Source organism: Xiphias gladius, chromosome 10 (genome assembly GCF_016859285.1).
Source record: "Xiphias gladius isolate SHS-SW01 ecotype Sanya breed wild chromosome 10, ASM1685928v1, whole genome shotgun sequence".
Taxonomy (NCBI): Eukaryota; Metazoa; Chordata; class Actinopteri; order Istiophoriformes; family Xiphiidae; genus Xiphias; species Xiphias gladius.
Window position 1 is genome coordinate 9214509 of NC_053409.1, and position 15666 is coordinate 9230174.

General features: G+C 42.8%; 1 protein-coding gene across 5 annotated transcripts in view; it reads right to left on the reverse strand.

The window, feature by feature from the left end:
- The window catches only part of ralgapa2 (Ral GTPase activating protein catalytic subunit alpha 2), a 93944-nt gene that overhangs the window by 2744 nt on the left and 75534 nt on the right, over positions 1-15666 (reverse strand). For 4 of the 5 annotated variants that reach the window (XM_040136521.1, XM_040136516.1, XM_040136517.1 and 1 more), the window contains one exon: positions 4837-4958. In XM_040136521.1, the coding sequence (XP_039992455.1) occupies positions 4837-4958 (122 nt within the window). Of the gene's footprint in view, positions 1-929; positions 972-4836; positions 4959-15666 lie in introns of all 5 variants that reach the window. The other variant, XM_040136518.1, reaches the window with a different exon arrangement.

The window sequence follows — 15666 nt, forward strand, 5'->3', positions numbered from 1 at the left end:
ACTGTGTCTGCTGTAAAGACACAGGATAGACAAGAGGAAGGCAACCACCTATTAAAGCTAATATGCACAGACATTATTGTGATATAGTTCACCACCCACTCAACAGACTTCCCTTTTCGTTTAGCAACCATTAAAACATGCTGCACTAAACAGTCATCACTCCCACTGTGGCACTTAATGACTGTGGTTGCATCAGTTTTTAAATGATGCTCTTCTTTGTATGGCCTTATATAAGAATTATTTTCATAGTAAATTACAAAATGAAAAAATAACCCAGATCCAGAAGAGGCTAATGTGTCATTATCGTCATTACACCCCGGCATTTCCGCTCCTTGCTCAGCCCAAACTGCCTTACAGTGAGGTTAATTTCAGATGGAAAGAAGAAGGAGGGAGAGACAGAGAAGGAAAGAAAAAAACACGAGAGTTTAAATGGCCCTGCAATCCCATTGGTCCCCTCTGCAGCAGTTCAAACAAGGCTTTGGATGACAAAGACGTCTTCCAGTGCGGCAGGTGTTAGTCTCAGACTCTGCCCCAGGCAAACAGGCACACTCCAACAGGAGGAAATGAGGGGGTGGAGGGATTGGGGGGTGGGGGAGTGTTTGCTGGGGGAAGAGATAAAAGCGCGCCACATGCAGAAGCGAGGGCCAGAAGTGTAGCCGTATTGTTCATGCTGCTACTTAGTCAGGTGCTAATTGTCCCCACTGTGCATCTCTCTCAATTACCAGCCTGGCCTAAACAGTGGGACACCCCCCAAATAAACAGCCTGGTTTCTCTGTCCCCTTCCCTTTGTCAGAGCACTCAGTAAATAAAGCTTGGTTAGTACTGAATGAAATAAGGAGGGGTAGGGGAAAAAGCCAGGATGAGTGAACGAGCGAAGGGTAGGTAGGCCGCTGGACGGAAACAAGCTTCCGGTCTGACTCGGGGCTTACCTTCACCATACACAGTATTTGGATCTTTAAGACATTTTTAATCTAAAAGGGAAAAACAGAGTAGAGCATCACGTGAGAGAGCAGTGGACACACCGACACACACCAAAACCACATTGCAGGAAAACACAACACAATGCTGCTGAAAAGTCTAGAGTGGCGGGACAATCAGGCAGCGTGTGTGGTGTTGTGGTTAGTTTTAACTGGAGGGTTTAAAAGTCAAACAAGGTTAACTGATTTGGGTGATGAGTTAATCAACAAGTGTTTCCTGAAGACACCTTGAAGGCCATAATGTCTGGTGGTACCTGATGAATCTGTCCAATTCACAGATTTCTATTCAATTAAATCCAAAGCACAAATGGTAGGGTACGTCACATGGCAACAACAGGCCGAGAAACATTTACCAGCAATGTTACAAGTAGAGAGGGTTAGGGTGAGAGCAAAAGATGCTGGGGTCATGAGAGTTGTTTTATCCAATATACAGAAGCACTGGCTTTCTCATGTGCAGTTATTCACTGTAAAACATTCAGAGAATGGACACAAAATAACAAAAACACTAAAAACTGAGCAAAGCAGTGCAAGGTATAACACAGTAAGGGCAGAACACTGAGGACGGAGTCTTGGGTCCATGGGACATTTAGACCAGCTCATGCAGGAAGCCATGGTGCTAGACTGAGGTTGTAGGGTGAGAGTGAAGTTGCATTCAGGATCATGGAGGACAAGGCTGTGGAGGATACTGAGAAGCCAAAAAGGTAAAGATATGTATGAGTGACAGGAAATGGCAGAGGTTAAAGAGCGCTTAGCAATTAGCATGCAGGATTTGCACTTGAATTTGAGACCTGCTTGGCTTTTACAAAACGGCTAAATCAAGTGCAGCCTCCAGTTATTTGACGATGGTGGGGTTCACGGTGACCTAAATGAATGAATGAATGGATAGCTGTTGGTGGGCTGTGGCTGGGCGTCATGCCTAGTGTGGAGGAAGCAGGCAGAATCTTACAGTCCAGTTTGGCCCAGGGGTACTCCATGTCCCAAACCATCCCCGGCCAACGCCTGCACGCTGTCATGGAGCATGGATGACATGTTAGTGGCAGCAATGGGAGCCAGAGCAGGATGGACAGAAGAGACAGACGAACGGGTGAACTTGCATACAGCCATACACACACTCACTCTGGGGGGAAAAAAAAAAAAAAAAAAAAAAGGCATGGGAGGGCAGTAGCACATTTGAGAAGGGTGAGAATGAGGAGCAGTGTCAGTCAGCCATCACTGCTACATTGAAGCTATACGATCTGGCATGAAAGACTACAGTGATAAAGATTTATTCAGATGCATTATACATGTAGCCTAAAGCATGACACATGTCATGTCTATGGTTTTGAAAAAAGCAAATATGTGTTGGCCACAATTTAAAAATGTACAAGAATACATGAAAACAGACTCAAACAACTGTGGAAGCTGAGAGAAGTTGCTATAGAAGAAATGTTTAGTGCATTAATCAATCAGCTGATTGACAGTTTTTCACTTTTTTGACATTTTATACACTAAAAGATTACTCCAGAAAAAAAAAAAGTCAGATTGATGGATAATAAAAATGATTATTAGTTGCAATGATAGTAGTCGCACCTGGAGTGTGTGTTTTCTTATGAATATCTTTGGTTTTACATTTTAAATTCTTGATTTTCCTGTTAAAATGGCCCATTAAGTTTATTTAAATTTAAAAAAATTCATATTCACAGCATATTTTGAATCTGTTTTACCAAGCACTTCAGTGAAGCTATAGGATGATCACACTTTAACAGTTAAATCCTCACACACAAGATGCAGTATGTCCAAGGCTGCACCATTAAACAGAAATATTGTAGATGTCTTGTGTCATTCTATATCTTCCCTGCCAAAGTTCAGCCTTACAAATCTGATACCTTGAGAAACAGCTCCACTTGGATTAAAACCCAGTTCTGTGGATTGGGACAATTCTTGTCTCCAGTTTATGAAGATGGACCACTGATAGGCCCAGCAGTACTAACGAAGAATAGATTCACATTTTTTTCCCCATGTCTGTCTTAAAACAACAACAAATCTCACATGCCTCAAAAGCATTATTAGTTGCTTTAATTGTTCCTCCCGTCCATACAGCCCAGAGAGAGAGGATTTGTACAAAAACTAACAAACAAACAAACAAAAAAAAAAAAAACCCTTTATATTGGCTTTGGCTGAACATTAGAATACATTTTTACACAGATCAAGAACTGCAGATTTTGTCCGCTCTCACTTACATTGAAGCTGTGTTAGGAGGAGATCTCTCTCTCTCTCTGGTAACTAGGCTTGAAAAATGTGAAACGATCCTTTAAACATCCCCTTTCTTTAGAAAATGGCTGGGCAAAGGTGATTTGAGACATTACTCAACAACGCTCTTATAATGGTTAAACTACAAAAAAAGTGACTGCATTACAGTATCCCCAGAGGCAAGTGAGTAAAATATGAATGGACAGACGCACACATACATACACCCATATATTAATCTATTAATCTATTTAAATGCGCATATTCTGGAGAAATACAAATTACCATTCAGAACGAGTTTCCGCAGCAGTGAGGGTGACACAACAGCCTAACAGATTTCATTATGTTACGGCCTCTCACATTAGCCACAGCGTATGTCCCATGCTGTGAAACATTATTTTCAAGCCTGGCTAGCCTCTCTAACCTCTCCCTGTCCAGCCACAAAGGAACCCATGGTTGAAATAGTCCATAACACCGGCTAACTGACATGACGGACCAAGCTTTGGGCAATTAGAAGATAGTCTTCCTCTATATTCCTTTGTATCAGTATCAAGTTTTTTCCCCCTCAGTCCTTCTCTTTAAGCTGGTTTGGTGCTGAGGATGAGAGGAGGTGACTACAGGTCAGTCGTGGGAGATTTTACACCCTCGCAGGAGACATGGACAAACAGTATGTTACTGTGGCTGACTAGCTCTTTCCTGCCTGAATATGGCACCTGCAACCTGACGATCTGAAGTCCTACACACACACACACACGCACACAGACAGACAGACAAGCACGCAGTCTAGGAAATGCAGACTATCAATTTTCACATGCCGACATACACAATAAAAATGTTACATAAACTTTAAAATGTCTATAAAACATATTAACACTGACAGATTTGAAAATGAGAAGACATTATGGTGTGGTATTGTGGAGTGCTTTCCTTGTCAAAACAGAACGTGTGTCGGGATTCAATAGAGTGGAAAAGTGCAATCCTGTATTGATTTCAGTGCTGTTGCAGATCGATCAGAGCTGGTACAAGTAGGAAGAAAAAGATAAGACACGTTTTCCATTCTATTCATCATGGACTGATAAGAGTGCTGTGCTGACATCCGCGAGCTGCTGTTTGTCGGTCGGATCTCTAAAGTGTTGGCGAATGAGCTCATGAAGTTGCACACGCGCGGACACGCACACGCACTCTGCAAATGCCATTTAACGGGGTTGGTTATATTCATAGGAAAGTAACTACACAAAAAGATGCAGTTTGAAATAAGAAGAGATGAACAAAGTAGTGTCAGTGGGGGTTGAGGAAGTGGAGAAAGCAGAGTGTTTGAAGTCAGTCGGATGGTGTGAAGAGCTGGGGCCCGTTGTTTGATATTCATCAGTGAGCGTAGGCGTGGAAGAAGGGTTGGAAGAGGAGGCGGCAGGGGCAAACAGGTGTGTTGTGGAGGAGGAGGAGGAGGAGGAGGAGGAGGAGGAGAGGCTAATATGGAAAAAGAGGCAAGAAAAGTGATGATGAAGAAGGGGGGAGAAGGCATGAGGGGAATCAGTGGAGACGTGATGAAGCCGTACTGAGTTGGAGAGACAGAAGGAGATGGAGTCGTAAAGAGATAAAGGAGGACAGAGGTGCACTTTGTATTATTTCTCACCTGTCCCACTCATTGGGTAGCCAGGAGAGGGGGAGAAGACCTGCGAGGCAAAGTCTTCAAAGGTCATGACCTCTCTGTGGTTCTGAACAATGGCCTCCAAGTAGAGCGCCCGCTCCTCATAGCTGGTTAGCTTTCGTTAAGGGACAAAACATAATGGCATGTTGGAGAAGAAATAAAACACTGCAACAAGCCAAAGTCAACCATTACATGCAATTAAACTGCAAAATAATCACATTTCGGAAGACTGTTAAAACACCCATTTGTGTATAGCACAGTTCATCGGTTAGGAACAAATCAGAGCAACGGTTACAAATCAAATTTTTTCAGTGCTGCACTGCAGATATACACTGTACTGTGAGAGCGAGAGGCAGCTGTACTGGGCAGGGCGGCTCCACCATCAGCAACCCAGCCAGAAGCAGAAATGGAACAATCAGCCATGCCACACAGCCCCAAATGAGAAAGCAGTCTCCAAAATAATCATAAAAAAAGAAAGAAAGAACACATCACTACTGCCGTGATGCTCTGAACCTCTCCTCTCCCCCTCTCTCGTCCCTCTCTTCTCTCTAATAGAACCCCTGCTGCAGGCAGCATGTCTAGGACCACCCTCCCCAATGTGCTGCCTGCCACTTCTCCGTGCCATCAGGGGGAAAATTGGAGCCATTTGAAATTCAGAGTGACAAGCAGTGACTGGAGCCTGGGCAGTCAGCATGCAGGATGGATGGCTGGATTTTGAAATGGGAAAGCTCAAATGAATAAATAAATAAAAAAATAAATAAGTAAGCCTGCAAAATGGCTGCCGGGTGAGGGTGGAAAACATTCTGATGGCCATTATCATATCATTATCATAGATATATTGTGCTAAGTCTGTTGTGGAATGGAGGCAAGTCCTGTATAAAATATGGTGTAGGGAACTACTGGAGCCAAAAGGTCTATCTGATGGCATAATGATAGTAACCACTCATGTTTGACAATGAGTCTGATTATTCTCACGGCTGCCTGTTGTGGACGTTTCCTTGATTGACGACACATTACAAATTGCTTGACAAACACATGCACTCTCGCTCTCAAACACACAAAGCTCTAGTCACTGAGCACTGACGCCCCCCCATCTCATTATGACTGCCAGGGTGGAGTGGCACTGGGCTGTTGCTGAAGCCAAGGCTGAACCAGGCTGAGCTGAGATAGGCTGGACTGGGCCGAGAGGCTCTGGTCTGGGTTAGATAGATAGGACGAGACAGTGACTGGGAAGGTGGCCTGCTGTGGGCACATGCCGCCACAGCAGGGGCCAAGGCAGCCATGACCGATGGTTTTGAGGGGAACCGTGGCAAAGTGGGGGTGACGGGCACCTGCGCTGGGACACACCAGAGGGTACGATGGCCAAACTGCTCACGGGGACAGACAGAGATGGACAAAGGGCAGAATAAGACAAAGGATAAGGTAAAAGAGAAAAATAGGCAGTAGAATGGATTCGGATACCTTTGTAAATCGTAGTGATGTTCAGGTTCAGTCTAATATTGTCTTTTAAACAGAAACAACATGAACAGCATTATTTTAACTCTGATGGCAAAAATGATAGAAAAATACTAGTGAGGGTACATTAAAATGTTCCTCAAACAGAAATACATGACTTGTTGTCTAAAAAAAAGTCAGGGAAGTCTCCTCTGCTCAGCCATTTTTTTGGCATTTGGTCCAAAACGAGTCTTGGATAAAACACTTTAACAACGGTCAGGACAGAACACATAGAAATCCATTGAAGTAAAAGCTCCTATTTCCCACCTCAAGGAGGGATGGAAAGACAAGAAAAAAAAAGGAATTAAACTGACCAAAAGACCTGTCAGCTTATATACTGTACCTAATTGACCATTCTTTACAGGGCCAACATCTCAATGTAAGAGATGCAGAGCAGCATGACTTTAAGCCCATAAAAGCACTTCCCCGTGAGCTCCATATCTGTCTTCCAGTCATAGCCAGACATGCAACATCACTGTTTTCTGTCACTTGCTGGAAACAGTGTTGGACAAAGAGTGGGCATCCCAGGCTCTGCTGCCATGGTAACTTGGGTCATAGCTCTGTGTGGTGGGTCATATCCAGGGTTTTATGGATGACAGACGGAGAGAAAGGATGTTTGTAAAAAGAACAAAATGTGCCCAGATAGGTGATAAGTGGAAAAGAAAATATAGAAGGACTTGATGAAAAGAAATGAGAGAAGTAAGAGGGAAGCTGATAAATGAAAGACAAGGAAAGATAGAGAGAGAAAAAGAGAACCTCAGCACAGCGTGGGTCAACAGAGCCATATGGCTGTCCATTATCAGAGATGCAGATGACTGGAGGCCTGTTATTGAGATTCCTAAAGCAAATATTGACTCCAGCTGGAGCAGACGCTCTCCCCGACTCTGACACACGCCTCTCCTCCACTTCTTCCTTCCACTGGCCTGTCTCCCCTGTTAGACAAGTGGATTATAGCGGTTGAGAAAAAAGAATAAAATAAAGGGGAGATAACAGAATTATCAAGAGACGAGGGAAAATATATGACAGGCAGTGAGGGAAGGAGACTAATACAAGGTATTTTGGAGATGATTGAAAGTGAGAGCCATAATCAGCTCATTTAAGTAAATGTACGATGCTATCTGTGGGTAAAAAATTGCTGCACAGAAATCAGACCTGATACACTTGGAGGAGTAATCTTCCCTTCTCTCTCACACACACTCCCTCATCTTACTGCTTGTCTCTAATTGCTAAGCCATGGCCACAGCTTGTTCCCCCTGCATATGCACAGATGCTGCTGCTGCCTCGATGCAGTAACTTAATCAAGGGATACGTCCAGAACAGTCACGCAAAGACTATGTCCATGTCATGGACACCAAACCCGCTGACACTGACCTACTTTTGGGGGAAAAAATAAGCTGCAACTACTGCTGATGAGTGAGAGCTTCATGTTTGGGACAAATTTCTCTGGAAAGGCGGCTCGTAAAATACAAAATGTTATACTTAATAAAAGTGTTGTGTGTTATGAAAGCCTTTCTGATGAATGCTATCACTGTTTCGCAATAAGGCTCCATGTATTTTATGATATAAAAAAAATTCTCATAAAGCTAGTGATGAAACATAAAAAGGAAAATGCAGACAGGTCTACATTTCCACAGATGGACTGCAACTCAAGTCACCCGTGACATAACTGTCATTTACAGCTGAACTGGGCGGACAAGCAAGACAAGCCAGTGTGTGGGAGGAGTGTGTTGCGCCACTTTGGGAATTTCCAAGGAACCCCTATGTTCCAAGCGGCTGCATTCCTATTAGGGAGAAGGGAAGGAGACCAATGTAATGTCTGAGGAGCGTGGCAACCACTGGGATAGTAACCAGAAAAAAAAAATCTCACAGGTCTGAGAAGTTGTAAAACAACTTTAGTTAGGAGACTGATATCTGGAGACATGTCGGTTGTAGTTACAGAATTATGAGGGTGGAGAGGGAGCAGAAGCTATAAAGAAAAAAGCACAAATCCAGTCCATTAACTATAAAATTTACACATTAAGGATAATGTGTTTTAGTGGATAACAATCCTTATCCACCCTATCCCCTGCTTGCCCGCTTTTTCTTTTATCACTGGTGGTGACAAACAGTGACTTATGGTTGGCAAGTGACATCTGAGTTTAGGTGTGTATGCCAAACATACACCAGTACACAAACATACAGATCAATTATTCAGACACACACAAAATGCCACTTACAAACCAAAACAACTGGTGGTGTATGAGGCTGAATAAAAACAAAGACAGTCTAAAAAGATTATACCTGTGAAGGCGTATGTGCATGTGTATATGAATCAACATACATGTACATGCATATGCATCTGGGGGTGTGTGCATATATGTATACATATGCATGCATGCTGTCCAGATGGCAGGGGGGTAGCACTGGGGGAATAGTGGGGGTCAAGCATCTTTGTGGATCAAAGCCAAGGTCAGGGCAGCTGCAGTGGCCCATGTTCAAGGTGAATGGAGGCCTCAGATGGCTCTTCATTAGCAGGCTGCTCCATCCCTGCTGAACCCCAACGGCCAACCACCAACAACCCTCATCATCATCTCTCTCTCCCCTTTTCTCTCTCTGTCCACAGGGACCTGTCCTGAAAATGCCTGTCCACCGGGATCCATTTTGTGCCTTGTGTAACCCCACCCAGTGCATGCAGACATGCACACATGCTCACACATAGGCGTTTGTGCATAAGCAGGCACACAGGCTCAACACAAACACAAACACAAACACACACACAAAAAAGAGCCTATGGTGACCTCTGAACTGTTGTCTCTCTGGAGAGCAGCATCCTGACCATCCAGTCTCAGGCTTTGTGTTCCTCAGTCCCCCCCGATGACAAAAGGCCTCACGCCACCACTAGTCTGTGACACACACGCAAAATCTTTTAAACAGACACAGCGAGCAGGGACATTTACATATTATGGCATCACGGTTTCAGATGATGCTCCTTTACTTAAAGGTACTCTGAAAGTACATTTTATATTCAGAGTTTCGTCACCATTTCTCACCACCAACACATCGTGTGTATCTTTGAGGCCAAACATACATCTAAATGTATTCCCTTTCTCACAAATCATTGGATTTTAAAATAATCTTTAAACCTGCATCCTTAACATCCATGTAAGTGCTAGAAGTCTTCTTCCCCACTTTTAACTTGTGCCTCACAACATTTCTTAATGCATAATCACCACCAACTGGTTTCAATAGCATGAAACCATGACAGCAATGTTTATTTTTCACCCTTGTGCTTGTGATCATAGATGTGCATCCTTGTGATTACGTTAGCATGGCACGAAATAAAAACAAAACAGGGAACTGCAAAACTTAATTAATATAGCAATAAAGTTTTTTTTTAGAAAAAACTACTATTACTACTGTCCTATCTACCTTGGCTACAGCAATAAAAATTGATATTAGCTACATCGCAATCCCTTCGAGCATCTTTGAGCTCGCCACCGTCTGCTTAAAATTATTGGGACATACCTTTCAATAAAAGGTCCCACAGTTCAAATAGTGAAAACCAAGCCCTGAGCATTCAAAAAGCTTTAAGCAGATCTATGAGACAGAAGCTGTGTTGACACACAGATTCTGGAAAAGTATTTAAATTATTTAAGAACAGAAAGATTGCAAGAGCCAAGGGTATTCAATCACAGAAACGCAATCTGGTTCCAACCATGAGGATTCTGTCTAGAGCGTACCATGTGGCCTAACTCAGTTGGTGTCATAAGGGTCTTGGTCAGGAAACGACCAAGAGCCCCATGTATGACATCCCATCTGGAGTTTGGCAAATAGTAGTTCAAGGATTCTGAGAGCATACTGGGACAAAAAAATTATTCGACTGGAATGCCAAGTGGCCAAGTGTCCTTGAGTAGCTCTGTCAAAATCCCAGACTGGAACCCTGTTTTGTGCATTATTGCACAAAACCATAAAAGATTTTGTGTAAATACAGTTTGGTTAATAGTCTAAACTCTTAGTTTGCAGTGACTGCATAGATGAAGAAAATGAATGAGACAGAGATAGACTCTCACGGTTAATCTGTTGGTAAAGCAAGGCAGGGGGTGAAGGTCCAGATTAGGGCGAGGAGCATTACAAGGGTTCTTCGACGCCCCATATGACATTTCACTACTTAAGCTCCATTTCTATCCATTTCTAAGTCACAGAAGTTGGAAAACGGAGAGAGGTGCAGAGAGCGTGACTGCCCACTCCCCTTTTGTCCAGGATGCCCTTATCATGATTATTGTCGTGATAAGGGCATTTATCATTATTGCAGTGCTAAAAGCTGACATCTCTCTGCTTAACTTGAGAGTTATCATAGTAAAAATATACAAAACAGATGGAAGAAAGAAAGTGTGTCAAGAAATACAGGTTCAAGATCAATTTTGAACTTAAGGTATTGCTTTAATATTGCAGGCAATAGAATCACAGAGAAGTTCAGAAGTCCTTTTATGAAAATTATGCCTTATTCCCTTTAGACACTGTGCAAGCTACTTTCTTTAGAAGCAGTATCTGTGAAAGAATGCTGTTTAACACAGTCTAACACAGATTTTCATTAAACTGGAGTAAATTTAAAAAAAAAAAACCAAAACACTTTTACACAGTTCAGGATATACCATAGGTTTACATTTTCTTCAGAGACGACACATGACTTACCATCACACCTTATGACTGAGTTTTACCTGAAGAACATTTAAAAAAAAAAGTCAAGGCCTTTGGGGGGGAAAAAAAAAAAAAAAAAAGCCCTTTGCCATGCACGGGGAGAAAACACTCCTACGTTCCTCGGGCCTCCAAAGCAGCCAAGGTTAATCCTGTTTGTATGAGTGCTGGTGGTAAAAGGGGCTCTTGTAGTGAAGAGGGACAGTTTAGAGATGTGGTGGAGGGTGCCTCTAGGTGCTTGACCCCCTCCTCTCTTAGCCCCACATCTGCCCATTAACCTGGGCCAGTCAGCTTGACCTTGGTGAGGAGAGCAGCTCAGGAGTAGCTCACATTGCCATTGACTCCCAGCAGTCACATAATTGGCCGGTTAAGAGGAAGGGTTTTGGGAGTGCTTGGTTGTGCCGGAGTGCCAGTGGAAGCAGGGTAAAAAACAGTTCATTATTTTTTTGGTGAAAGGCAAGGTACTCCTCCACCTCATACCACATGCACATTTATAGCAGTATTGCTGGGTATCAGACGGATACAGTCCATCAATACGGATACAATTAGGGGTTAAGTCTCCTGCTTTTTTTTTTTCACCTAAGAAGAAAAAGGTTTTAGAGTCGAAAAAATGATTGGTGGCAAAGCCAAGCTTGACACACCTTTAAATGACATGTGTATAGGCTGTTGTTACCAGTCATTACACTGGGTACCAAAGGAGGTAATGAAAGCAGACTAGTGTAACATGAATATATTTAAATCAACTGAGGATCACAGTGCCATCTCCAGGAGGTATTGGAATGGAAAAATGGATTAGACTACATATGGATGAACTGTTGAACTCATTCTGGAAAAGTAGATAAAAGCCAGAAAAATGGCAGAGAGGCAAGGAAATGTACATGAAGGAAAGGATTGTTGCAGAACCAAAAACAAGGTATAGAACTATGGATAAAAAAGGTGAAGATGGGAAAGAGGGAAGGGGGAAAAGAGGAAAGGAAGAAAGATGGATAAAGCCGTGCAGGTGTTGATTGGAGAGAGGCCGGGCGGTGAGTGCCAGCGGTACCTGTTGTCACAGCGAGGGCTGAGGTGTGAAGCTCGTCTCAGCAGAAGCCCTCAGAGGTGTGAGGTGATTATGGGAAAAAGGGGCGGAAGACAGAGACATTTAGATGGAAAGACATAGGGAGAAAGAAAGATTGGGACAGAGGGAGTGAATGTGGCAATAAAGCTGGCTGCAGGAATAATGGCAGAGTGGGAAGGAACAACAGATTGAGACATATGAAGTGAGAGTGGGTTTGACAGAAACTAGCCAGTAGGGTGATTGTATACTGTGTCCATGTGTGTGTATGTGTGTCCCAGCTACTCAAACCTTGGTGTCTCATTAAACAGCTTTTTGCTGTAGACACAGAAGCAGGACAGAGAACGCATGAATGTGTCACAGATACATTATGATGAGTGGAGGTGTTTGTGTGCCCATTTTCAGGGTGAGCATAGACATACACAACATCAGATGCTCTGGAGGAATAGCTGGTTTCAGAGAGTTTTAACAAGTAGCCTAATTAGGAGCAGGTCCAGGAAGCTGGAGCTCGGGATCCCCAAAGGAGTTGGGTCAAACTGTAAGCACAGGTTAATGACACCTCCTGAGGGGAGATTTTCCTACAGCAAGAGCTTTCTAAGCACCAACCTCCACACCTCTCTACCGTCCATCTGGCATTCAGACAGCAGGATGGGAAGTTATGGCTGTGACATCACTTCTAACCTGTGACATCATCACTGCCCATCAGTGATTTCACACAGGTTTGCCACAGCTGCAGACAAAATCTGATGTCTGCTAGCTGGCATGACCAGTTTATTTATGAGCTGACTGGAGGAAGGACTCTCCCATTTTCTTCAAGTCTCTGGCAGCCCACCATTCCTCTGGGGGACACTAAAAATCGATTTCTGCTCCACAACAAATCATAAGACCAGCACCTACGCCAAAGTCAATGTTGACCCCTAAACTATGTTAGAACACACTGATTATTGGGGGTTTACAGAATATAAATGATAAAGCAACCAGTCATCCTCACACACCAGAGAAACACGATAGTCACAAGATAACTGGTGACATCATAATTTGTTGTAGCATGGTTTGTTCATTACAAAATAAGCGCTATCAAAGCCTACTGGGCCTGTGTATTCAGATGAGCTGAGTCTGTAACCAATCTCCTTTTCAAAGGACTCTGGTCTCCATTGATGAGTCCTAACGCAGCAGCCTTAGATGTGTAACACAATGGATCGACATGATTAATCAAACACAGGCCCATTATAGCCAGACAGTCACACAGGCCTCCACCGTGCATTAACAGAAAGTCATAATAAGATGAGCTACAAAAGGCTGATAGGGATGAAGATTAACAGATACAGTTCTTTGACTGGCTGGGTAAGAGTTCTCTCTGTAGGTCTCCTTTGTCAGTAATGATGACCAGAGTGACATGAATGCCTCAGCCTTCTGGAAACATTATTAGGTCAGGACAAAGGTGGGCATCTTATGAGCTATCTGAGGTGAATATGCGTCATATTTCTTTTCTCGAGTTCCTGCTATTTGAATTGTTGAGAATCGAGACAGGGAACAAAAGCATCTATCTGATCTCAATTTGAACTTTTAATAAAAAGTCAAAGATAAAACAGTGAGGGGCATGCTGGACCCAGACTTTGATTGCAATCCATCTGATACCTATGAGGCATTTCACCTCTTCTTTCTTCCAACTTACATGATGAAATTTATAGTGTGATAATTCTTATCAGGCTACAGCCTCAGATTCTGTCCACCTGTACCCACCTCAAAGCATAGCAGCAATCAAATTACCCTGATGTTCAATACAGTAACATCTATTTGACACATCTAGAAAACCAGTCTGACACTTAAATTGCAAGACGAGCGTGCCAACTCTGGGTCATGCCAAAAGGCTCTGGTCATAACCATACGATAACACTATTCAGACAAGCGTTGATGAAATATTAAAACAAAATGAACAGAGGCTTCTGCAATTTTAATGATGCTTTTGGCATGTGCAACAGAATAACTGTGATGCGTTAAAGCAACCAAGCATCTCTGTCTGCTTCTCCGCCAAGACATGCTGCACATGAAGCCTCTTGTTACTCCATTGCCCCCTCTATGAAAGGTTCATTGGGCCAATTAGGCTGCCTGGCCTTATGCAAAATGCCAGGCATTTAGCGGGAATGATAATGATTAGCACCAGGTTACATATGATCACAGCTGTGGTGAATGCAAAGAGCAGAGAAGGTTAGTTACTGTGGGACAGGAGTGATTTCTCATTTGCCCTCATATTTGCATTTTGGACATATTTCAATCAACGCCACTGTGATTACAATGAGATATAAACTCTTATATAAAAATTACATATGCAGACACTGGACTGTCTGGCCAATTTGTTAGTAATTTGTCAAAATGGTGTTAATAATGGTGACTGAATGTTATTGTCGAATGGTCTAGAATATGATGTAAGCACTCAGCCCCAAAAAAAGTCTAATAGCTTCTTCTGGTCAAACAGCTGTACATCCATGTAAGTCTAACATCCTTATTACATTCAGCCATTTTGTCATTTCATCTCTTACAGATTCAGAAAGTTAATTTTCCGTTGCCTTCACAATCTCAAATCCAATTTATAGTGGTGTACGTCTGCAATTAATGTGCTGGGTGGATTAGGAGCTGGGAGATGGCCAGGAATTATGTAATGAATGAGGAGGACGACAAAGCGGGATGTAAACATATTTCTACCTGTGGCATGCCATCAGGACATGCAAGGCAAGCATTACTTGACCAGTTAAAGCCAACAATAGATATCAATTAGAACGAAGCAATATTTCTCCCTAAATCGCAGAACGGTGTTCTGTACTGTACAGGATCTGATATTGCCTGTATGTATTCATCTGGTAAGTAACTGCCCTTTTGTGGCCCCAGATTATTGTCTTTGGAAGCGACTGTAGGTTGACCAGCCGTTGTATCTATCATTTCTGTCTTTTTTGTGGGTGTAGTCATGTCCCGTTGACAAAGGCTGAGGTTTGTCAAGCGGAGGAGAGAGCAGCATTTTTAGACGTTTAAGCATGTACATTGTGCATAATCGTGGGGTCTTTGATGGGTGAGTAGCCATAGCTAGCTACAGACAAGTGTTCCTGTCAAGCTGCCCTTGACTCAGCTTCCACCAATCTGAGATCAGTTATGAGTCAAAATTGTACTTGCACATTAGAAAATTACGTCAACAGTCTCTTCTTCCTAAGTGTTAATAGGTAGCAGTAGCAAGTAAAAAAGCAAATTACAATGTGATTTAGCATCTTTAACCGGTATAAGTTTCTACTGTCTACCAATCACCTTGGTTGACATGTGATGACGAGGAGTTAGGGTGTATTGTGGAGCAGCTTTTAATAACTCCTTTTGCAAGGAAAGCTTTCACAGACTTCTATTCAATTAACGTATTTACAGTTAACTATGTAACATAAGACCCACGCCTTTTAATTCTGTGCTGCTTTTTAGTTTTCGTATTAGTATCTGTTCTTTTCTGTTTGATAAGTGTGCGACAGCATATTGAGACAGTATTACATTATATATATATATATAGAATATATACAGTATTCTGCATTGTCACTGAAATGTGTCATTGTCAGTTGATG